General features: G+C 38.0%; 1 protein-coding gene across 9 annotated transcripts in view; it reads left to right on the forward strand.

The window, feature by feature from the left end:
* The window catches only part of cfap20dc (CFAP20 domain containing), a 30,471-nt gene that overhangs the window by 4,845 nt on the left and 774 nt on the right, over positions 1 to 24,852 (forward strand). Inside the window, exons 8-17 of one of the 9 annotated variants that reach the window (XR_008826200.1) lie at positions 1,256 to 1,428; positions 1,559 to 1,667; positions 3,266 to 3,364; positions 3,477 to 3,611; positions 5,188 to 5,504; positions 12,724 to 13,086; positions 14,814 to 15,053; positions 16,141 to 16,208; positions 19,983 to 20,044; positions 23,997 to 24,091. Coding sequence is in view for 8 of the 9 variants with exons in the window: in XM_056365188.1 (XP_056221163.1) it covers positions 1,256 to 1,428; positions 1,559 to 1,667; positions 3,266 to 3,364; positions 3,477 to 3,611; positions 5,188 to 5,504; positions 12,724 to 13,086; positions 14,814 to 15,053; positions 19,983 to 20,044; positions 23,997 to 24,091 (1,593 nt within the window). In the remaining variant the exon portion in view is untranslated. Of the gene's footprint in view, positions 1 to 1,255; positions 1,429 to 1,558; positions 1,668 to 3,265; positions 3,365 to 3,476; positions 3,612 to 5,187; positions 5,505 to 6,972; positions 7,047 to 12,723; positions 13,087 to 14,813; positions 15,054 to 16,140; positions 16,209 to 19,982; positions 20,045 to 23,996; positions 24,092 to 24,852 lie in introns of those variants that run through there. The other 8 variants (XM_056365195.1, XM_056365188.1, XM_056365201.1 and 5 more) reach the window with 8 other exon arrangements.

Below are 24,852 nucleotides of genomic sequence, written 5' to 3' on the forward strand. Positions count from 1 at the left end.
TTATTAGCATAACATTCCTAATCATAATTAAAACGATTGCTATTAAAGTAGGCATCCAGTTTAACTGTGACGAAAGTTGCTTTGTGGATATTGTTGCTTCAGTACCCAATCTGTCAGAAACTGTTAAAAGTAAGCTACAGTAGGTTTTGTCATGCAACAGCAAACAAATCCCAATATACCAAAGACATTCTGTTATTCTCAAGGTCAATACATTTTCACAGATCAAAATATTTTTTAAGTCCATCAACTACCATATACTGTATTTCACTTTTGTATCATCATTCATTGTTCAATCTGCCGCATCAAAAAAAGTGTGCCTCTTTTTCTTTAAGGCCATCCAGTTCAGTTTGTCTGTATCATTTTGTTGGTTTTGCGTGTTTTGTGGACTAGAAGTGTGTGCTCTCTGCTCTGATGAGGATCAGACAGAAAGCGTGTTTTGCTGTTAGCACCAGTGGAGTTGTCCTAATGAGCCATGCCACAAATAAGAAAGGGTCAGGTCATTGCCATGTCACGACTCCCACTGCAGCCCATTATTTTCACATGATGATATAGAACACATTGACAGATTAAAGAAAAACATCAATTCAATCAGCTCAGCAGCAGTCTAATTTATATTCAACCATTTGTTTTCTTTGTATGTGAACTGCATGGTTTAATCAATTGGCTCTAACTCAAAGTAGTACTGTCTGCTGCAGCTCACGAAATCGTGTAAAACATCATTAATACTGAAACGACGCATTCACTTGACTCTTGTGCTCAGCTATCGGCAACTGGACTTCAGATAAACAGAAATTTATCGCAGTATAGTCTGGTTATGTTGGTAATATAGTGTATCAAATCTCAAAAACATACTCCAGTACATAATGTATAAAAAGCCTTGTTTTTAAAGTATTCTGTTCAGGGTAAAAAAAAGACTTTGTGGCTAGTGTGAAGGCGGCTTGTCACTGATCTTAAAAATGGTCATCTGAACCCTTCACAGTGAACTGGCTTCATGCATGTACTTTTCATCAAAACAAACTGTGTGACTTTTGTAAATCTGAAGCATAACCTTCGGTAGTTGCTATGGGTACTTAATCATTAGTATGACTGACAATAGATTAAGAAATGGCTTAATATTTTCAGCCCTACTTTCCATATAATTGAAGTTCAATGATAAGTGGTGCTGTACCATAAATCAAGCATAGTCATAGTCAAGAAACATCGTATCCAAATAACAGATCAATAATAGTCATGAATAATGGGAATTTCCCTGCAGTTCGTGATCAGTCTGGCACTGCCAGATCAACCGGTTACCGACAAACCAGGCCCCAGGGTGTTTTACAAATAGCCTCAGGCTCCAGGACTTCAGGACCACCTCCGCAAACTGGAAGAAAAAGCAGTGCAGCCTCAGACGGAATAGATAGAAATGTACTCTTTATCTTAAATACGGTAATTGCATGAATCCTATAATAAAATATCTCCCTAATTGATTTGGACCATCATGTCATAAATTACAGTAAGCATAAAGTAGAATATGTTGTCTTTGAACTTGCTTTTCTTCTTTTGCTGTTTCCTCCAGGGATCCCCATTCAGTAGAAGGAACCAAAAAGTCTCCACTGAAAGTCAGAGCATTGCCAAACTGAGTGAGAATTTATCAGATGGAGAGCCGTCCCTCATTGTTCATGGAGGTAAATTTTTCATTCTTCATTAGTTTGTTTCTGTGTACACTAACTTACTCATGCAAAGAGCCATAGTTTATTTTCCACTTATCAGTCTATCAAGTCTTTAAATTGAATGATAAATGGCTATACCGGAAAAGTAAGCAAGTAACAGTGTATTTTTGGAGAATTAACTGCTCACATCAGGGTCCAAATTTTTGTTTGATGGTGCATGGGTTTGCTGCTACTCATCCTAGGCCCCATTGAAAAGCAGTTAACATGGAAGCAGCTAATGGCAGAGGAAAGTAAGAAAGAAAGAAATGTTATTTATAGTCTTTTGTAATGTGGACCCCGAAGCAGAATGCACTCAGAGCAAGTATAGTAAAAAAACAATTCACTTTGTTCAAACAGAGTCAGTAATAGGTAAGCAATCAGTGAAGGCAAAGAAATCCAAAAGGGGAGCTGGCATGGAAGCATGCAGTATATGAGGCAATTTGAACTCAAGAGAGTGAGTTTGTGGTTGAGTATATATACTGTATATACTAAGAAATCTACTATCTAGTAAAGAAATACAGATGATAAGTTGTTGGAAAAGATCCAGAGAAGTTACATCCAGTTGAAAGAAAATATTACATGGCACATTATAATGTCTTATTTGGAAAGGCCCTACCTACTTGCTACAACTTTTCAGCTAGCTTCCCAAGCCCTAATACCTTCCAACCCCTAACTGCAACTTCTGTCATTTGCCAACCTTTAACCTTGGTCTTGTTGGGATGAAGACTAAATCTCATTAACCGATCAAAACTTAATTTACTGATCAGATGACGTGAAATATACAGTATTTACTAAACTTAAACGATACTATGGAAAATGTGCTTTTATGAGTGTTACACCTTAACACACCTTAGACACTGATATAATAACAACATAAATGAAATCAAAATAACAATTCTAAAGGAAATTTAATACAATTACAGTAATAACATTAATTAAAAAAAAGTAATACCTGTTTTCAGCTTTAATTGATGACAAAGTGAGAAGCCACAAGACTTGCTAGTGACTCTAGCTGGCTTTATCTCAATACCTGTAACTGTCCTATGTCATAAAAGAAGCTTTATAGATGAAAATCATACGCTTCTTTTCCTGACGTGAATATAATGTGCACCTATGCAGATCAGGCTAATAGCTGTGTGACTGCCCACTGTAAAAATGCAGACTGTATTCCTCTCATTACAGCTCTTTTTGACGTTCGGACTGCACACAATTATTCTTCTAAGCACTGTGAATCAGTAAAAGCAAGAACCAACAAACGAACCAACTCTTACAGTATGTTCTCCCAACCAATTAATAACAGCTTTTACAGTTTGTCATACACCATCATTTGAGCATGACTGAATGCAAAAATGGAGGATTAAAATTCCTTAATTCAGTTGAACATAATGTAGCTGGATCTATTCCCTCTGCACTGAATGAATGTAAGAAGCTCAGTTACTGAAATGCCTTCATTAATAGGGATTTTCACGGTGCATAATCAGTTCAAGGATATGCTTCTGGCAAGCTTTAATAACATTGTTGTGTGACTGTTTTGTTTTATAAAGCTTTTCTAATGTTGCAAGTACTGTATGTAGGAACACCTGGCGGGTTACAGCCTCATCCGCCAACAGACAAGCAGGGATCAAGGAAGCTGCGGGTCCTCAGTGCTGGGAGAGAGAGGCTAGCATCATCAGGTAAACTGCATATTATACTCTGGCTATATGCTGGGATATACTGTAGTGTTAGGTACGCTGAATTAATAATAGTTTAGTACTGTATGCTAAGGTATTTAGTTCTAATTAACAGCCCATTCAGATGCTGCGCATGGTCACCACAGACAGAGGAGTAAAACCAGGGAGAAGTGCACTCCTCCATCCAGTTGCCGAGAGGGCAGGCAGCAACCTCTGATCCTAACAAAAAAGACAAAACACCTAACAGCAGGTGAGGCTCACATTTGCTGTGAGTGGTGAGGGTTCAAGGCAGCAGGAAGCAGCAGCAGGAGGACAGGTACACTTTTAGACTGAGTGATGGTTAGAAAAGCATAAAAAGACAGCGAGTGATGGGAGAACAAGACAAAAGAGAATAATATGCGTGTTGAGTGATATTGATGTCTACTTTGCATGTTACAATTTCACCAAGTAGCTCCTTAACACTTGAGAAAAATACCTATTCCTACTCTTAATTCATAAATTAGATCACTTCAAAATATTGCATGAATTTTAATGAGCCTCATTGTGTGCTTCATACACCGTGGCGTTTGTTCCCTTTTTTTAATCTTGCATAACCCACGTCAAGGCCATTTGCAGGATTTTTGTCGAAGTAGCCCCTACTCCAACCCACACACTCTCCCCCCACCCACTACCACACACACAGGCACACACACTCACACACACACACGCACACACACACACACACACACACACACACACACACACACACACACATACACACACACACACACACACACAGACACAAATCTACACCCGCATTGTGCTCACAAAATGAGTGCATGTGCTCTGAAAGCTCATTTATGGATGTTTCTCTACAGCAGTAAGCTCCTTTGCTGCCGCCCTGCCCACAGACGGAAAGTAGTTAGTTCATTAATGGTAATGTGGCACATTAAATAAAAGTCAGAGGGACATCTCCTGGGCCCAGGGTTTGCCACACAGTGGGCAATTAGAGAAAGTGATTATACTGTCAAGAGGTTCAAATGTGCTCACTCATTCAGATAGAGGTGGTTCTTTCTTTGAGCTCAGGCCTATCATGGACTTTAATGATTCAGTGTTTCTTACATACACACCTGAATGTGTGCAACTTTCATTTAAGGTTGAAAAAGCTTTTACCCCCCTGGATATATGCTCAGGAACATACTAGTGTAAGATATTATAACACTGCTGTAAGCGCTGTCTGTTTTTCCTTGAACAAAAACAAAACCAAAATGAGATCAATATTTGCTTGGAATACAGATGTCTAGGCCAGTTAAATTTTTTAAGCATTTTTGAACTGAGCTGCTGTGTCATGAGTGAGAATTTAGCAGTAAACTGGTGTTCTTCGTAGTGATTATGTTGTTTACATTGTTTTATTCTCATTAAGGTATCAGCATAGCAGGGCTATTAACTGAACCTACAGAAATGTCAGTGCAAGAGAAATTAATGTTCACTTTTGGCAAGCAGTGGAATTCATTACAATCTTGCACATTGTTGTTATGAATTTTTATGTGCATATAATCAAATGAACTTAGAATGACATCAGCCACATTATGAAAACATTAAAAAGGGATTTATTACTCACCGTAATTAAACTCCTATAATTATTCTATACTCTAATTTGTCGCCAAGTCCTGCATGTGTATTCTGAAGGACTTATTGAAGTATTATAGCATTTGTACATTCAAAGCCCTAAACTCCATTATTTTATGACATTGATATGCAACCATATCTTTTTCAAAGAGAGAATTTACTCCTAGTTAGGTTAAATCTGTCTTGCTTTTGTTTTGTCTTATAACCTTTTATTTTAGATGAGGTCATTGCTGCAGAGGAAAGTTCCAGAGCTGCTCTCAACTCAGCAGAGTGTCTCTCCTGCTCGATCTGTCCAGGTTTGTCTTCTGACCTGCAGGTCTGGAGCAGCTGGGAGAGTAATGAGGGGTCTGAGCCCCAACTCACTCTGCAAGAGGAGGTGTTCATTTTCTCATCCCAGCCTCACTCACCCAAACGAGGGCAAGGCCAGGGTGACCAGGAGAAGATGGAGATGGGAGATGACCAGGTTCAGAGCAAGAGTAGGAGGCGGTATGAGGCTCAGCCTGAAGATGACTTTATCGGCAGTGAAAGTGATGAGGTACGTTTGCTCTGGAGGAGAGACACAAGTACACTGTATTTTAAATGCACACACATTTGAAGTGCATCTTATGTTGATCCGACACATAATGACTATCTGCCTTGAATGAGCAATTTAGCTGCATTACATTCACATACGCTAGTAGTTTTGACAAATACCAGATTTAAAAACTATTTGTCCATTTTACGAGTAACATTTTTTACAACAGAAGTCTAATTTAATCACACTTCATCAGCAATTAATCAGGGCATCATAAAATCTCACATTATGCCTGCAGTTGGATTTGATCAGTTAATTTTGATTAAATTTGAAATATTAACTTAAGTGTTAGTATCAAATCAATCACGCCTTAGAATTTGTATTTTGGAGTGCATAGTTTCACATTGCCCATTTTACAGTATACTTTGACTTCACGGGTCAGTAGGGTTATTTATCCTCAGATAATTTATTAATGGTTCTGAGACTTATAATAAAGGAAAGTATTTTTCTTTATGCTGAGCAGGGAAATTAAACTGTTGAACTATGAGTACAAAGATGACTATCTTCAAAGAAATGCTAATTGCTTTTACTTATTTAAAACGTTATAATAAGTTTGATAATTCCGATTTAAGAGCCTCATTTTGTTGCGCTCCTGATTAGTTTAGCCTTAATACAATTTTTTTGCCATTCATGTACTGCACTCTGTTCCTCCTGTTAAAGACAAAATACATCCATAGTGCATCTTTTTTAACTTATTTCTGAATGATGTGGATAAGGTACCAATCACAGACATTGTGTGAAAATCTTCTCGAAAACATGAGCAGTAAATGTCAGATTTTGGTATCTGTACCGTAGGGCTTCTCTCAAGACTCACCATGTTCCACCGACACTGTGTGCCTGTGCAGATGTGCATGTATAGAACTCAAACCATGGGAATCTGGTTAGAAAAACAGTATAACACAGGTTTGTTTGAAAAATATGATGCTTTTTATGGTGACCTTTGTAAACTGCAGGTATAGTCCTTGTCTCCTGCAGAGCTCTATCCAGACTTGACATTTTTCTGTAGATTTTGCATTTGTTGTTGGTTTGAATTATAATTTTATATCTATATTCACCTCTGTTTAAAGTGCACAACTTTCTCAATTCCCTTGGCTGTCATTTTACATTGTTTACAAGCCAAAGAGAGCATATTATTAGCTTATTATCAGCACTGGACTACACCCCAAAACAAAAACAAAGACAGAGACCAATACAAGTAGTTACTGCTGTCAAGGTGGGGGGAAATCATACAACACATTCACATGCATGCACACACACCCACACACGTACACACAAAAGCTGATTTCAAATGCTGCCCTAATAATGAGTCTATCAAAATACTTTCAAAAGTAACAAACATCCACCCACCATAACAAAGCATTGTCTGGGCTTTGACTAGTAGAATATAATGTGCAGCATATTTTCTTTCTTTCTCCTTTCTTTTGAAAAGACCTGCTGTACCCTACTGTTAGTACCAGGACAATGCATCTGCACACTGAACTGTGTGATTGAAAACTATAGTAGGTAACCATTGGCATTTCTATTACTTGTTTCAACCTAACATTTGCTCTGTTGCCACTAATATTGCTATGCCTATGGTTACATAGCTTATAGTTAATTTCCTTCTTCACCTTTATATGTGAAAACCACTAATGTAACTTTTTGGAGAATGTCCAAGGGCGCTTTAGGAAATTAACTGATAGCAACTACATTAAACAGCTGAGGTGATAGAAATGCATGCACAAAAAATTAAATTACAGCACTTCACAATGAAATAACACCGAAACAGTGTCTGAAGGGGGTGTTTAAAGGAGCACCTCTTCAAATTAACACATTCAAATCAGCTGCCATCACTCTGTATGAACTAGGGTTAGAGGGTGAAAAAGAAGTGTGTCATTTCATTCTGTGAGAGCAGAGTAAGTAATTTGATGCACTGTGTTTTGACACAACCAGCAGAAAGAAGGGCATTTTTATGTTTTCTGGCTCCCCACCTACAACTTTTCAATGAGATGGTCATTTTGAAAATGACTATTCTTCACAGGGGGAAAAGGGAGAGAGTCACACTTGTTTGTAATATCCAAAGAAAACACAGTTTTATAAAAGGACACAATGGCTATTCCCTCAGGTATCCAAAAAGATCATATATTGGATAACCACAACTTTTTCAACTATAAAGTACACTCCGACAGGGTGGTGTATGGTGAAATGCTTTTCTGTGATAGATTTTTGTGATGGCTGATGGAACAAGTCAAAATAAGTTGGAGCACAAAAGTGTAAACTGCATATTGCCACATATGTTGAAAAAACACTGTACCGTAGGACTGCTGGAGTTATTGTAATGTCTTCCTACAGGGGGAAAATGAAAGCCATCAGCTGAGGAACTTCATTTAAATTATGAGCTTTTCTAATTGTGCTGCACAGTTTCTTTCAAATATTCAATCTGGCCTTAATCGCTGCTGCTGACTTCTGCTTCCTCACTAAAACAGGCTGCTAATGCTGTCTCACTGGCCACAGTTTAACCACAGTCTCAGTTCTATTGCCAACAGAAGAATCACATACCTGGTTTAAATTAAATAACATTTCAGTGTTCAGTTTCCTAATACACTGGCATTACGGTGCAGTACCAGTAGGTCAGATAACCAGCTGTGGATGAGGTACAGGAGGATTTTGTTGAAGGGATTTAAAGGACATCATTTCTGTTGACATCAGGGTAATTGTTAATATACCATTCTAAAAGGGTGTGCTTTCTCAGTTAAGGAATTGTGGCAGGGAAGCATTCTTCAGTGTAGGACTGTAGATGTTTGGTTCCTGCTGAAAATAACATTTAAGAACCCATACAGACAAATATAATGACAAAGATTCAATGTGTCAAGAAACATTTGGTGAGTTACCATTTAAACATCAGTGAGCTGTGATGACTCATGTTAAACTATTTTAAGCTATTTATATGGCTTACAACCTGTAATGGTTTGACATGATGACCACTTGATGTCTGTTATGATGTAATGCTGAAGAGGAAATGTGCAGAATAGCATATTATGTTGATTACTGTAAGAAAGAAAGAATTATTATATATTTCAAAAAAAAATTTATTTTATTATTCTGTTATATTGGTATATCTTTACATATATTCAGACATTTGACTATATGTATGTATAATGATGTCATGGAATAATCAAATTCAGACACACTATCCGTCTTTGCAAACAGGCCGCATGGCTTTCAAATTCCCAAGCAACAGATTTTCAAAATTGTAAGTTGTAACAGACAAATCAGTTAGATATACAGGTTATCTTCCTTAAGCACAGAAGTGCTGGGTGTAGAGGACATTTTCCTGCATTATTCATGCAGGTAATACATGGAAGAAACGAAAAAATCTCATTTTGGGTTTAGGAAACCACCAAGCATTACAGATTGAAAAAGAGTGAACGTTGAGGTTCTACCGCTCTGTAGAGCATATATGTGAAAATAAGAATTAAAAAGATTTTTGGTGTAAGATGTCATCTTGCAGAAAAGCTTGTGTACACGTCCCAAAAATAGGCCTGTGCCTGACAAAAACACATTGTAACTGAAGTCTAAGAGTCAAAAAGTACCACTAGTGGTTTAAACAGACCAAATGACCGACTTCATAGAACCCCACACTGTCACTAGCAGGAATAATAGAGAGAGCTGCAACATGCTGGATTTGAAAGGCTATGGATGCCTGATTTGCTTATAAAATAGAACAGATTTATGTATAAAGTGCATCACATGCAACACAGGTTGTGAGACATTTGACCTAATCTTTGCAGTGCCAAAAACCTTAGCTTGCTAAACTACCATATTCTGCCACCATGGTTATAGTAATAAACCTGACTGTGGTTAGTTGGCATCTGACGAAAGTTGGCCTGATTTTGATTTTCATTCATTTATGGCAGGTTGCTCAATTCTCAACTTGGAGCAATATCATCTTTCAAGGTGTTGCATCAGGTTCATGCAATTCTTTTGAGCTAACGTTTGTTCTTAAACATAGAGAAATATTAAAAGCAAAACAAAGCAATGAACTTTCAGTGTATGAACTATTTTGAAATGTATGAGATAAAATGGACCATGGTAGAATTAGTCATATACTCTGGGAAATACTGTTATTTTAATGCAATGATAACTGTGCAGTAGAGCAGAAAACTGCATCCTTCCCACTCATATTCAATCACTAGTCAAACAACATGTTCTCTACACACAGGCCAGCACACACACACACTGCAAACCCACATAGTCACAGCCACACCCATATAAGGCCTTTCATAATAAATAATAAATGTAGCTCATTGTTTATTCACTTACACTTATGAAAATGATAAAGAATAGAGAGAAAAGCAAAAACAAATAATGCATGGAGGTGAGATAAAATCCTCAAGGGGCTTATGATAACCTTTCACCCCAAAACAAACCTCAGAGATGAAGAAAACACCTCAAAAACAGACAGCAAAGGAAAGAAATAGAGAGCAGTGATATAATATAATAGAGAGTCTTGCGGCACTAAGGAAAGCCTCAAGTTGTTAGATTCTATGTCTATATTATAAACTTAGTATGCTGGCAATCTGGGTGTGAGTATTCCACAGTTGTTCTCTTCATGTATTTCATGTAGAACTAGTCTAGAAACAGCTTATTACAGTATCTCACTTTCACAATATACTTGATAATATATCTTTGGCAAGATAAGTTATATAATTAAGTGACTAATATTGGTCTTCACAATTTCCGTTTTTAACAACTGTTTTGATGAATTTGAATACTCCACCACAAACCTACTGTGGTAAGAAAAAGTATGTGAACCCCTTGGAATCATGTGGTTTTCTGCATTAACTGGTCATAAAATGAATTGGATAGAATCTGATGTTCATCTAAGTCACAAGTATAGCCACAACACAATGTGCCTCAGCTAATAACACACAAACAATTATAATCCTTTTTTCTTTAATCAACAAAGCCATTAAGTATTCACAGTGCTAATTGAAATATTATGTGAACCATTTGGATGGTTGGATGTAATAATTGGTTGAACCTCCTTTGGCAACAATAACCTCAAACAAGCACTTCCGTCTTCTGCGTCTTAGACCTGTACAATGTTCAGCAGGAATTTTGGATCATCCTTCCTCCAGAACTGCATCAGCTCAGCCATATTTTTAGGATCTCTCATGTGAATGTTTCTCTTCATGTTGTTCCACAAAATCTCTATTGGGTTAAACTGGGTTTTGACGGAGCCAATCCAAAAGGTGGATTTTCATTGGTTGAAGTCATTCTGTAGTAGATTCACTTTGATGTCAAGGGTCGTTTTCCTGTTCAACTTCTACTGAGCTTCAGCCTACTTCACCTTTGGGATAATGTTTACATGCTGGTATGTAGTGCAATTTTTACACCCTACATAGTGCTGCACTCTCTTCCCAAACAATTCAGCATTAGTTTCATCCATCCATAAAACATTTTCCCATTATCATTGTGCAGTGTCTAGGTGCTCTTTGGCAAGTGTCAGGCACGCAGTGATTTTTTTATTCCTAGCATGGTAGACTTGTGAACACAGATGTTAAGCAGCTCCAATAATTCATTTAAGCCTTTAGCTGTTACTCTGATGTTCTTTGTTACGTTACTGAGCATCTGCATTTAGCCTTTAGAGTGCTCTGGATGCTCACTTCTAGAGAGAGTAGCCACAGAACTATATAATCATTTATAGACAGTATGCCTAATAGTGGATTGATGAACTCTAATCTCTTTGAGATTATTTTGTAACCCTTTCCAGCTTCATGCAAATCAGTGATTCTTGATCTTAAGTCATCTGAGATCTCTTTGTTCCCATCAGCAGCTGCTTCTTGTGAATAGCAAACTCAAATCTTTGAGTTTTTCTGGAGCAGGGGCCCACTTCAATTCAATAGTAGTCAAAAGAAGCTCTAACCCACACATTCAGTCTGGTTTCATTGACTGGACTCCAGGTTTGATAACTCCTGATTCCAACTACTTTTTCCAACCTACACTGTGAATGTTTGATTGATGTTTTCAGTATATAATCATAGTTTGTGTGTTATTAGTTAAAATATATAGATAGTGTTTGTTCATAATTGTAACTTAGGGAGCTCTGACCATATTTGAAGGCAAATTTATACATAAATGCAGATAATTCCAAAGGGTTCACTTACTTTTTCTTGGCACTGTATGTTTTGAATATAAAACATTCACCCACCCGTACACTTGAATATGAGAGCTGAAAAGTTTGTAGCTTGCTCTTTCGTGGACGACTGCAGCTTTGATTCACAAACAGTCCCAAGGGATTCCAGCTGTGACCCAGTTTCACGGTGAAAGAATAAGTATCAAAACGTCCATATAAACTTTCCATCACCTCTTCAGCATAATCACTTCTGCTCTGTCCACACGTACTGTGTGCATGGTATGTTGTAATTGCAAAATACACAGCTCAGCCAATTTCTCGTTAGCTGTCTACATCTACACGCACTACACTTACTTATATTGGTCTGGGGTTCTAAGGATGGTCAACTGGTTTACATATGTTGTTGTGTGACAGAAGTGGTTTTTGCTGCAGGAGTTTTTTCGAAAAGTTTCCGTGGCTGTTTTGATACTTTTTTGTTTTTTTTTCCCGCAGTGAAACTGGGTCACAATTGGAATCCATTGTTGCTGTTGTGAATCCAGCTGGTGTCCTCAGTAAAAGAGCAAACTTTTCAGAACCACACATCTTTCAAGCCTACAGGGGTGACTGTTTAATATTCAAAACTTTTCAGTGGAGTATTCCTTTAATGTCGGAAAAAAAAACATGTACTGTTTCTGTATGTGCAGTGTGTTATGTAATCTGATTGGTAGGCAACAAATTTTGAACTACATTACTGAGTGTTAACTTTCAATCTGAAGGTGGGAAAGATTAGCAGACTTAAAGAGAATGTCATTAGCCTTTTTAAACGTGAGGTTAATTTAAAAATGAGCCACCAACACCTACTCAATCCCAATGACTGTTTGCCATCTCATTATCATGTTTCATTAAGCACACATCAATCTAAAGGGCAGAGCATAACATTTAAGTTGTTCATCTAACAGAAATATTAGAAACCATCTACCATACAGTATGTTCTTAGGTCATCACTACTTATCCCTTTTTACAGTGTGTTTTACAGTCATTTTAAAGCAATTGTTGTTCACTTAGTACTTGTATTTCTTTCAGGATAAGAGCTATGCCACGTTCCAGCAACAAAGAACTAGCATCGAATCCAACCCTGCTACTCCCAGAAATCCTGATCCAACTTTGAATGTCCATCCTGAATCTCATAAGATGAACCAAACTTCGCTAAAAGAGCTTAGTCCAGCCACCACCAATACTCAGTCTCCTTCCATTGGGAGAGCTGAAGTAGCTGGGATGGTCCCTACACGCTGCCTCTCTCCCAGTGCGAGACTGAGCAGACTGGAACACAAGTGTGGCCCGTGTGGATCAGAGGTAATGAAACAGGTTCTGGATGGGAACAGCAGTGTAACACTTTCTAGGAGACTCCTGAAAAAAGTCAAATTGGCTGACTCCCCGCAGCACAAGGTAATGCTTACAATTTTAACAACCAACAGCCCTCATCAAGAGTGCAATTTTTTTCTAAAACAGAGACAAGCATATAAATCACTATTATTTTGAATTTCAACCTCATAATTAACTGAATAGCTGTCCATTGGCGAATAGCCCTCAGTGTCTTCACTGTGAGATGTCCATGTCTGATGCTACATTACATTGTCATTAAAATTGGAAAACCTCTCATTGTGTAAACACTCACAAAGCAAACATTCTCATTATCGCACAGATGTAATAATAACAAGCTTGACCTCCCTTCTTCCATTTTCTACATTTGCAAAAGCAAGCTGTTTTTTTCCCAGTTTTATACATAATGATATTTGATTTAAAAAATATGGCAGCAGCATTAAGGAAAACAGCCAGAACAGCGTGTTTATGTCACAAGAACTTTGAATTGTTGTTTTAAAGTTTGATCTCCTGGTGAAGAGATTCAATCTTAAAATAAAAAATATAAACATTAAAAAAAAGAATAATAATTTAATCAACTGACCCTAAAATGAAAGGGGTCACCTGTAGTCCTAAAATTAAGGAGAATGAATGTTGCAGCTCTTCAGAGGTTTTTAGACTTTTTTAGCTCATTGTTCTGGTTTTTATCACATGCAAATTTACATTATAGTTGAGTGTGAACCAGTCAACAATATTTTTAAGCAGCTGTTTATATCCAAAAAAGCTTTGTTAAATGCCCTGTACACTATTTGCCCCACAGCCAACACCAGACACACAAAGACCACAACAAAATAAAAAGAGTGCATGTTTTGGGGTTTTTCTTCCTCCAGAATGTATTAATGTTACTTGGTTCCATTTGAACATGCTTGTTTATAGTTATTGTCATTGAATCCCAAAGTCTTTAAGAGATAGTTTACAGTTAAAATTATATTCATATTTAATTGGGATATGCAGAGTGAGTTGTTGAGGTTGTAGCAAATGTGTATCATTAGTATTGAACACTCTGATGGTATTCCTGTCTAGCTGTCACTCCACGTCTATAGAAATGCGTGATCACTGCTGATTTGGACAGCTAAAGAGGATTGGTGAAAATGTTTGTATTGCCTTCCTGAGAGGGATCAGACCATGGTCTGTTACAAATTGAGGTAGGCCCCTTCTCCAGTTGAAAAGATCTAGGATCAGAGGATAGTCAACTGGAGCGATCACAGGGCCTGAAGGGAGATCTGTCACTTGGCTGTTGCTTTCTGCGTTTACACAACTCACTGCTGAGACATATCCCAGCATCCTTCATCAGTGCAGCTCCTGACTGCTGATTTGTGCCGACTCTAGCAGGCAGCATGCAGTGAAGGCTTTGACTGAAAGGTTGTCAGAGAAATATGACATGGAGTTTGTTTCCCTCCCTGCAGCCCTGGTTTATTGACTGCCATTGATTTAACACCATGGCAACACCAGACTTCCTTGCACTTTGTCAGACGAATCAAGTTAGCATAGCACTCTCTTAAACCAATAGATCCACTGTTAAAAGACATTTCCTCTTAGGGTCAAAAGAGTGGCTTACGTCCAGCACTGCCTTGAGCTCTGTCTGGGACTACTGTCTGTTGTTTTAAGATTTACACTAGTTTGTTGGCTTCGTAAAACATTTAGTCAATTTTGTGGATTTAGTTTATATGTGTGACTGTGACTAAGTGCAAAGTACTGTCTTTTGGATTTCTTCCATATAAGTAATCTTTGTTTTATGGGCGATTGTTTTTAAGGAAGAAGAAGATGAGAAACTGGAGCCTGTTGATTCCAGTCATTACGACTCACACCTGCTTGGCAGTCTAAGGATGCATGGGGATGATGATGAGGAGCTCCGAATGCTGGCAAGCCTAAAAAGGGAGCAGGAGGAAGATGAGTGTAGAGCCTCGGGCCTCAGTGCATCTCAGATCCACCAGTGTAATGTCAGCATCAGTATGAGCAGTGACGACGCCTCGACATGGACCCACATCTCCATGGTCTGTGCTCACATACTCTGCTACATTTGATCTTTTGCTGTTGATGCATCATTAACAAGCAACATACATGCAGCTTAACTACAAATTACAATCATTAGTAGGTTGTTCCTCTTTCTATCTCCGTCTGGAATAATTTCTGTGACCCTCGCTGATCCTCACCTGCTAATTTCCATTTCAAGCCTCCAACTTATGCTACCAGAAAGTGCTAATGCACCTCTTTCTCCAGTGTGTTTTCTGCATTACAAAAGATTATGGAGATAGAAACACTTTAATTGGCCTCTTACAGCTTTTAAAAGTACACTGGCATAATATCCACAGTCTCCCCAGAGACTAAAAATTATTTAGGTCATTTGAAATTATCCCCAGAAGTCTTTTTAGAATTCAAAGATGGTATAGTTTGCTCTTGGCTATTGAAGGTCATTTAGATCTATGGTCCATTAGCATAAGCACATTGCACTTATGAATCGAGAACACTGCCCTGCTCGGCCCTACTGGGTCCACTGTAGGATCCCCAGTGAATACAGTCATTACAGATTCTTGAGTTATAGGCCTTACCATTTCTGTACATGCAGGTATCTGTTAATATACTGAGATTCAAGTAGAATACAATGAATAGTGGTATTACCACAGGGATTATCATTTCATGGGTCCTTTTTGAGGACAGAGTGATGTGGTCACCAATAAAAATGTGTATCTTTAGACCTTAGAGTAGGTTCAGTTTTCTACAGGGACAGGATGAGACTTACATGTGACTTTATCAAACCCTGAGGTGATGTTTCTTGAATCAGCTGCAGTGCTTTACAATTCTAAATTTATATGGCAACAGCACCACCAACAGCATATTAAGAAAACGCTTGCCAATAAAGACAGAAAGAAAAAGAGAAATAAAGAAAAATATTGACTATAAAACATAGTCATTGTGACATTGTGACAAATAAAACTGCAAAAATAGCCTAATAAATATCAGTCAAAGATAAAAACAAGCGGCGATTAGGGCACCTGGGAAGAGAACAGTTACTGTCTGCTGCTGGGACTCCTCCACCGAAACTGACAAGCCATTTCTTGTCTGTGGATGTTGTGATTTTAGTGGTCCCTGCTGTTGGCATCCATGCTGCTGCAGTTCGTGTACCAGCCTAGATGTAACTTTACCCCCAGGTAATTGTGTGCCATTCTTCAGTTACTAGGTTGAACACAATACAATCAACTTGTAGATGTTGTATGATTGTGTGAAACTAGATTTCAGACGGTTTGGTATGTGGTCCTAGATTTGATACATATTCTTCCTGTGAGCTCTCATGTCAGAATGTATGTGTTTTTTCACTCGGACCAAAATGTTACAGCTACAAATGGCAATGAGGGAAACGAAGAATAAGAGAGCAAACACCCATGATATTTACAGTATAGGGTACTTATTTTCTCTTGGTTTGAAAAGTGACGTTTCTTTCTTCACACTGGCTGTGCTCCGCTGACTTTATGTCAGTTCCATGTTCTCCAATGGAGAAGTTGGATAGTTAGTTTTGACATGAAGATAAGCTACCAAATCGTTCTAATGATGGGATGAAAAGTTTCAACCGTATCACTTTTTATGCCCAAGCACTGGTGACAGCCATGGCAGGAGGCATTATGTTTTCGGGTTGTTGTACGTCCCATTCTTGTGAAAGTGATATCTCAGTAGCGCCTTGAGGGAATATCTTCAAATTTGGTACAAATGTCCACTTGGACTCAAAGATGAACTGCTTAGATTTTGGTGGTAAAAGGTCAAAGGTCAACGTCACCGTCAATGTGACCTCACAAAACATTTTTTGGGTCATAACTCAAGAATTGCGCTAATTATGACATAATTTCACACGAATGTCTAATGGGATGAAATGATGATTTGATGACATTTAATGTCTATCACCATAATGTTCTGCAATGTTCTCAAGAACAGAAGGGGAGATTATGACCATATTTCCTGCAACTTGACTGAATGGCAGAGACATACAATTGTGAGGTGGTTATTCTAGTATTAATAAGAGATCAGTATGGAGGACTAAAACCAATCTTAAATTCTTTTAAAGAGTTTACTTAATTCAAGTACTGATCGAATAGATAAATGACAGATTTAGTTTTCCATATAAAGATGACGACATAGTTCTGTTGTTTAAAATTCTACCAGTCAGTGTTTGTGCCAGAAGCTCTCGCAGTAGACAGTAATATCATTCTGTTACAAAAAGAACAAGTTCAGGGGAGAAAACCAAGGATTTGATCTATTTTTTATTCGAAATGTTTTGTATAGAGAAGGATGATAATATGAATCTGGGTTGATACTCACCATTCAGGAGCAAACAGAAGTAAGTTTTTTTCAAGTTAGGTTGACCGTAAGTTCTCAAAGGCAGTGGTAAATGCCAAAAGTAATGGTGTGAGTATTCCCCCTCTCATATATATTTGGACCAACATAGTCAGTGTTCTGCTTTACTCCTTTACTTTTCCTGCCACATGTAAATGACTTATATCCAGCAACAGTTATGTCTTTAAAGACTGGCACTGAACCCAGGTTTCTGTGAGGATTAAAAAGTAGTGCAGTTTCACTTAATAACACATGTATAAGGTCAATTTTTGGAAGCAAGCTTCTTATATTTTGGTGTGCAAGGCTGAGTCCAAGATGTCTTAAATTCAAAGGAGGATTAATAATATTAGATGTGTTAGGAGAAGAAATAATATTAGGAGGAAGAGTAGTGAAAGGTCGGAGATTCATGAATGTAATACTGCTCAGCCTGTAATTCTGCCAGGGCAGTTGTACAATGGGGCATAAACAATTGGAACTGCCTACAGAGAAGAAAAAGAAGGAAAGTAGTCACTAGAGTGGAGCTGATCCACCAGCCATTACCTGGTACCTGCCTGATAAATAGGTCAGTAAGATTGATGTTAAAAACACATCATCTTGCACCACCACTGTTTGGTTTCTTTGCCAAACAGGTGAGTGCCATCCAGAAATACTACTGTAGCACAATTTTATAACCCATGTTTTTTGAAACAAAGGTTTCTGGTGAATTTATTTATTATTATTTATGATTTATTTATTATTAATTTAAAGAACAGGACAGGCAAAGGGACAGAAATAATAGGGTCTGAAGCAGTGTCGATCAGAGGCAAGAAGAGCTCTTTTATGTTTTCTGATTGTTGTAGTGTCATTTTACCCAGCATGGAGGGTTCAGGACCCAGGCTGAGCCATACCTGGTTCGTAACAACCTCTTAGCTAACACCTATCCTGGGTTTTTTTCTGGGAAACTGTAGAGCAGTTAGTGTTTCAGCCAGCACTTCTACCTTCACACATCTGACCACATTTTGCTGTTGGATAAAGAGGTGATGTCTGTTCGAAATAAGTGATGTACCAGTGTTAACAGCTGATGCACTTTAATTCCTTTAGACCGAAGTTTGCCCTTTGAAAGTGCAGTTCATGCATGTTTAAATGACCATGTGAGGCACTGGGTTTAATATAACAGATAGAGTAGAGAAATGGTTCGGCAACTATCTCCCCAGTAGAATTTTCTCCATCACCCCACAGGTAACTCATCATCATCATCATCAATGCATATTACCTGCAAAATTCCACAGGGTGCAATTTTAGGTCCCGACTTATTTTTAGAAGAGGATTACACAAAGAAGGTACTGCAGCACTCAGATAGCTAAAATTTACTTAAGCAATGCAAGCACTGCAGCTACAACATGACTGCTTCTTTATCAAAGTCACGCAATGTAATAGCCTTTAAACAGGCCCTAGGCTTAAAAAGCCTCCTGAGGCTATAATATGGTTTTTAGCTTTGACAAGATGGAGATGGTAATGCACTTGTGTTTCATACAGCTGAATATAAGTCAAACTATTCCTATCTTCTACCTCTAATAATACCTCAGTTGGAGGTCTCTTATACTAACAGCTCACAAAAAATGTAACTGTTAGTGTTTTAAATGTCCCCAATCGCATATATATAACACTCCAATCTTTTTTGTCACTGCAGCTTGCTGTTCTTTCCATTTTTTATTTTGTTTCTTTTTCTCCTGTTGTCTGCCAGAAAGGCACCGATCTTTAATACTTAACTGTTTGTCAGTTAGCTCGGCACACAACATAGAAAATTACTTTTTCTCTTAACCTGAGAAGGCTGCACACGGATTTCCATAAAGTATAGACACTTTAAACTTAATTTGTGGTTTTGCTAAAGATTTGTGAACATTTTCCTTGTCTATCTTGGGCTTGATCGGGCACCATTGTCAATGTGCACCTGTAAATTTCAGTAAAACATTGTATGTGATATTGAGCAACTTAGTTGATCTTCTGTACAGTGGTCTCTCCATAAAAGCCATGTTTTTCTTCACCTTGCATTTATACCTGAGTGATGATTGGTAGAAAGACAAAAATTATGTAGTGATAAGATCCAGCTAAACAGCATCAGATCTATTTATGTATCAGCATAGCAATAAATAGAAATAGATTTTCTGTGTGACGTCTTGAGCTTGCAACGTGTATTGTAATGGCAATAAAATACAAGCAGAATGCAGGAATTGCCCTTACGCTGAATAACAAAATTCTCCATGTGCACAACAGTGATAAAATGCCATTTGATACTTAATCAGTCAAAAATTACACAATTTCTGTTGAGAGACAACCATCATTTATCGAGCAATCAAGCTTTAATAGTAGTCTGATAGTGGGCGGTATTGAATGGAATAGGTCATTCTGAACCTGAAAAACATTTTAGTCCTGATGTGTTGTGATTGTACATTTTATTGTTTTTATGTCCAACCAGATCACGCTGTGGTCTTTTAAACTTAACAGAGACAACTAAATAATGCTGATAATTTGTGGAAACATTTTGTAAGTATTTGAATTATTAGTATTTGGTGACATTTTAACACATTCTCTTTTATTTTTCCCCCTCAACACTGTTCTAGCCAGCTAATCAGGGTCACCACTACCAAAATGAAATAAACCCCCTCCTACACTCAAATCCCAGGTAAGCAAGCATGTGTCACAGAGTCACTCTGCAAGGCTCCACTTTTGTAAATTCACAACAAAATCTACACTACAAGTAAGACAAAGCAACCACACTCCAAGAGCAGAAACAAAACTACATTTAATGTTTATGTTTTGTACATTCTTATGTATCTTGCTTGAAATTGCAATTACAGGCCAAACTGATGTATTTCATGTAATGCCTGGATAATGGACTCATGTAACCTGTATTTGTATTTGGTGGCATGTACATAATACACACCCTGAGATTCATAATCAGATGGTAACCAGTGACTATAGTATTAAGGCTAAATGTCAACTGTCAGATAGATATGCAGATGGAGGCTTATCTCGCTCACAGATGAGTACAAATAAATTGAGAATGTGCCAGGCACTGTCGTTCTCTTCTCCCTGAACTGCTGTTGTTAGTTTCACAAGTGCTAATTACTTTACACGTATTATTGTGCTTGTCAGATTCATCACTGGCAACTTTTTATTGGCACTTTTTAGCTTGGCACTACATAATCAATGTTAGACATCAAGTACTTCGTTCTGGTCTTTAAAAAATTGTCAAAAAGCAAGGTTTAGTCCTACGTCTGAGCACTGACTTGCAGCAGCCATACAGGGAGAAATCCATCATTGATGAGGAGAAGGCCAATTTCTGCACAGTAGGAGCCTCAGTATTCTTAATACAAAACAGCTACAAGACACATTCCACCTTGTTTTACCTGCCTAAAGGTTAAAACTAGAATAAAAGTTAAGTTCTAAGCTCAAAACTGAAAACACATCGATGAATGGACTTATATAACTGGAGGAGGCAGAAGAATTAACACGAAGTCTATCCAAAATAAATGTCAGACATATACAATGCAGCAGTAAGTAGAATACATACAGTATTATGTAGCAGAAAGCCCAGGGAACCACTAAATGAGAGATTGACAAAGTGAAATGATAGAAAGTGGGCAACGCTTCATCAGAAATATCCTTTGATGCGTGTTGAACAGTACATATTGTTTTTATGTGGTAGTGAAAGACTATCTGAGTGTGGATTTTTTCTTTTTTTTCTTGAAAGGAAGTCAAATGGGCTTCATAGAAGCAAGATGAAATAAAATTACGTACACTGTAAACCTCACTGACATTTAAATCAGACCTGGTTTTTTTTTGTAATGTTTCCTGAAGAGAAAATATCTCAGAGTTAAGGCTCATGTCAAATAGCTCTTAGAGGTAGATTTAATATGTAAAAGAAACTCTCTGCTGAAATACCTCCAATGTTATTTATAATCATTAATAATACAATACCACAGATTAACATCGGGAACATGGTGGAGTATGTAGTGCAATCGCATTGACTGGATTCTGAGTAGTGTCTAAAGCTGGCTTACATCAACTGTATATCCATATCAAGACCTGACCATGGCAGTGTACGGATAAATCCAGTTCTCCTCCGGGGGGTTTTGGAGACCCCACACAGCCCCACCACCCGCTAATGCAGAGCCCTGTCTCTGCACATCTCCATCTCTATGTCGGTGTACACAAGCATGCGGCATGTTACAAAAGAAGACAAAGGGATTGCATCATAGTTCCGCTACTCAAATTATGCAACCACCTCTTCTCTAACACTTTTGATTTATTGATGAAAAGCAAGGTAGCCTGGTGTGAACATGTGTAGACTTGCATGTATTTAAATATTTTAAATAAACGTATTAGGTGTTGTTGTTTATAAGTGTTTTATCGTTTAATGTAATGCATCGGATCAACAGTCGGGGCAGTTTTTTTTTTTACATATTTCAGTGCCAACATGTCTTTGAGCTTTTTAAATATTCAGTGAGGTTATGCTGTTTGATTGAAAGTCCACTCAAATGAATATTGCTATTGACAGACACCTCAAACACGCTCTCCGGCTTGTCTTACACAGCTCTACGGCATCCGCAGCTGTACTTCTGAAATTAGACTTCGAAGCAAGCCTTGATTTACATATTGAAGAGCAGCTGCACAGGATTTGTCGTTGTTTTCTTTCTTTTCTTTTAGGCATTACATTCTGAGACACCCTTACAGTGAATTGTATCGTGGTGCTTTTGGAGCATCCTGGCACCACTGCAAGGCTTCCTCGCTGCTGAGCAGCTAAAATGCTCCAGTTGCTGTGGTTAATGTTGCCAGGGCTTTTCTACCATTTTTAACATGTTTCTTTGCATGTGATACTCGTGTCTGCCTTTGGCTAGCGTAGCAAATATGTAACCATGCATCAGGCTGTCAGAGAGACCTTGAGCAACAATTGAAATTGTTCTGTAATAAAGACTATTGTGGACTTCAGTAAAATTGTCAGGGTGTCAGACAAACAGATCTGCCTTGATAGTGTGTCACTGGGAGATATTTGTATAGCTTAATTTCAATATACTTCACCGCCGAGCAGCAACAGTTTACTTGCTCAAATTAAATCAAACTAATTTATTCCCTTTATCACAGGTTCTTCTATATCTGGATTATAATGACTTTAAAATCTAAGAATTTAATCACTCCTACCAAGTCCCACTTAACAATTTGAAGTCCAATTTACAGCTCTGCAGCAGAGGCCCTTGTCCTTGAAAATTGCTTCCATTAACTTTTGTACGATGTTCCTGCCTATCACACAGTCAAAGGGGTGTTAGAGGGGGGTAAATGCCTTTGTTAGAAAGAAAAATCAGAGCCTCGAGAGAGATAATGTGCTAGATCACTGTGGAAGTATACAGTTAGAAATGAGGAAGTCATTTCTAGCTCAAGCTAAAACGAATGGAAAGATCTCACAAAAATGAAGCAGTGCTAATTTTTGCATTGCTTTTTTTAATTCCGAGTCTATTCTAACCATGGGGCTTAAACATTTACAGTATTTGTAGGTGTATTTCAGATGTTATTCGGTTGAAAGCTGTGTCGGGCCCACTATTTCATACAGGTGTTGCAATGTTGTTTATTTGATACACTATCAAACAGTTTGTTTACGTGCCATTGCCATCTTTGGTATTTTTAATTCACTGCTGCAGTTAGTTCCAGATACCACATCACTAAATGTAGATATACTTACATTATCATAGTATTTACTGTGAAATTGACAAAGAAGATACAATGGTACCCATTAAAACCACATATTATTTAATTTACAGAGGTGATCAGAGATGATGAATATGAATCTTTTGAATGTGGCCTGCTGAAAGTATTGTCATGGCAAGATTTTGTCAATAGTGCATGTGCTCAGTGAACATTTTGTAAATGTACTTTGTTTTCAGAGAGAGTGACATTATCAGTCATTGCAGCTCTTAATGGCAACACAGACAGAGATGAATATTTGAATTGCCTGCTCTCAACTGAATGTTGTACATTTGACTTCCTCATTAAATATGCCATGATGTGACATAACATGAGATGTTATGTCCAGAGGCAGAAGATGTAAACGGATAATTGTGCAGCTGATGTATAGTCTAAAATGATTATGCATTCTCTTTAACAAATGAATCTTTCAAGTAATAATTCATCTTGTGGCATTTTTTTCTGTGGCTCTAATGTGTTGCTCGGTACTAAAAGAGCAGTGCCTTCAATTACTGGAAAATGACTGATGTATAGTTGAAGCCTGTGTGCATCTCAGACAGGGAAGATAAACTCATTTAGAGAGAAAGGAAGTCTTGCTCTCACCAACACACTGCAAGGTTAAGACCCCTACTCAGGGCCAGAATGTGGACACTTGGAAGTCGCAGCTTGAGCCTGGATCTAATAAATGATCCTTCAGGTAAAACTGTGGGGCTGAGAGGCTAAGTGCGCAGGAGAAGCAGCTCAAGGACAATGGAAGCTTAGATGGGATTTTGAGAGCGCACGATGATGGGACTTCATTGTTAAAATGTCATATAGCGGCAGTTTGATGTGCAGGGAACAGTAGTAGGATGGCGATGTGTTGTCATGACTGTGTGCATGTATGTTTTTTTCCCTAGGGAGTGGATGGACGTGCTCAGCCCTCCTATTATGCCTCCCAGCCAGCGGAGAAGGTCAGGGAATACATGGAACAACAGGGAATATCAAGTCGAAGGTACCGTAACCTTAATTTTAGTCCTTTCGCCTCCACATACCCTTTTGTGTCCTTTGAAGTCAGGAAGATGGCAAACAATCCAGTGTTTTAACATTAACCACACTAATTGCACAAATGCATACATGTAATGTCAATATTCGGTGGTGTCAGAGCTTACAACACTGTTAAGTTTCCGCCAAAGACTGCACAAAGCGAGAAGGGAAAGCGTGTGAAACTGCACCTAATTAAGAGTAAAAAACCCAGGAGAGTGGAGCTCTCTGTCCTCCACATAACTCCATAGGTCAAAAGAGACAGGCTCATTACAGGTCCGTACCCCCTAGACACATCGACAAGGTTAATTGATGAAACCTTTCCAGTTTACAACATCATTTTAAAACCTCTTACACAATGTGTCTTATAATTAGTTTTCATTATCGTCACCCAAGTTCTGATAAGATAAAATGTTCCTCTTGGAGCATTCCATAACCTTTTTAGCATTTAACTGCCTGTCAGTTTAACAGCTAAATTCTCATGCTTTAAAGTAGTAGGGATTACAGGGAATCTCTTTACAGCTCCATAATGTGGTACTGGGTCTGGGTGTCCTAGGTCTTGATTGATGAGAGAAAAAATGGCAGTGACAGAAAACTTCTAAATCCACCTCTAGTCTGAAGGTCACCTCACTATCCACACTTCTCATTTTATTCCAGAATCAGCTGATAGAGAAGGCTCTTTATCATATCTGGCATGGCAATGTTACTGTTCAATAAAAAATACAATATACA

Source organism: Seriola aureovittata, chromosome 2 (genome assembly GCF_021018895.1).
Source record: "Seriola aureovittata isolate HTS-2021-v1 ecotype China chromosome 2, ASM2101889v1, whole genome shotgun sequence".
Classification (NCBI taxonomy): Eukaryota; Metazoa; Chordata; class Actinopteri; order Carangiformes; family Carangidae; genus Seriola; species Seriola aureovittata.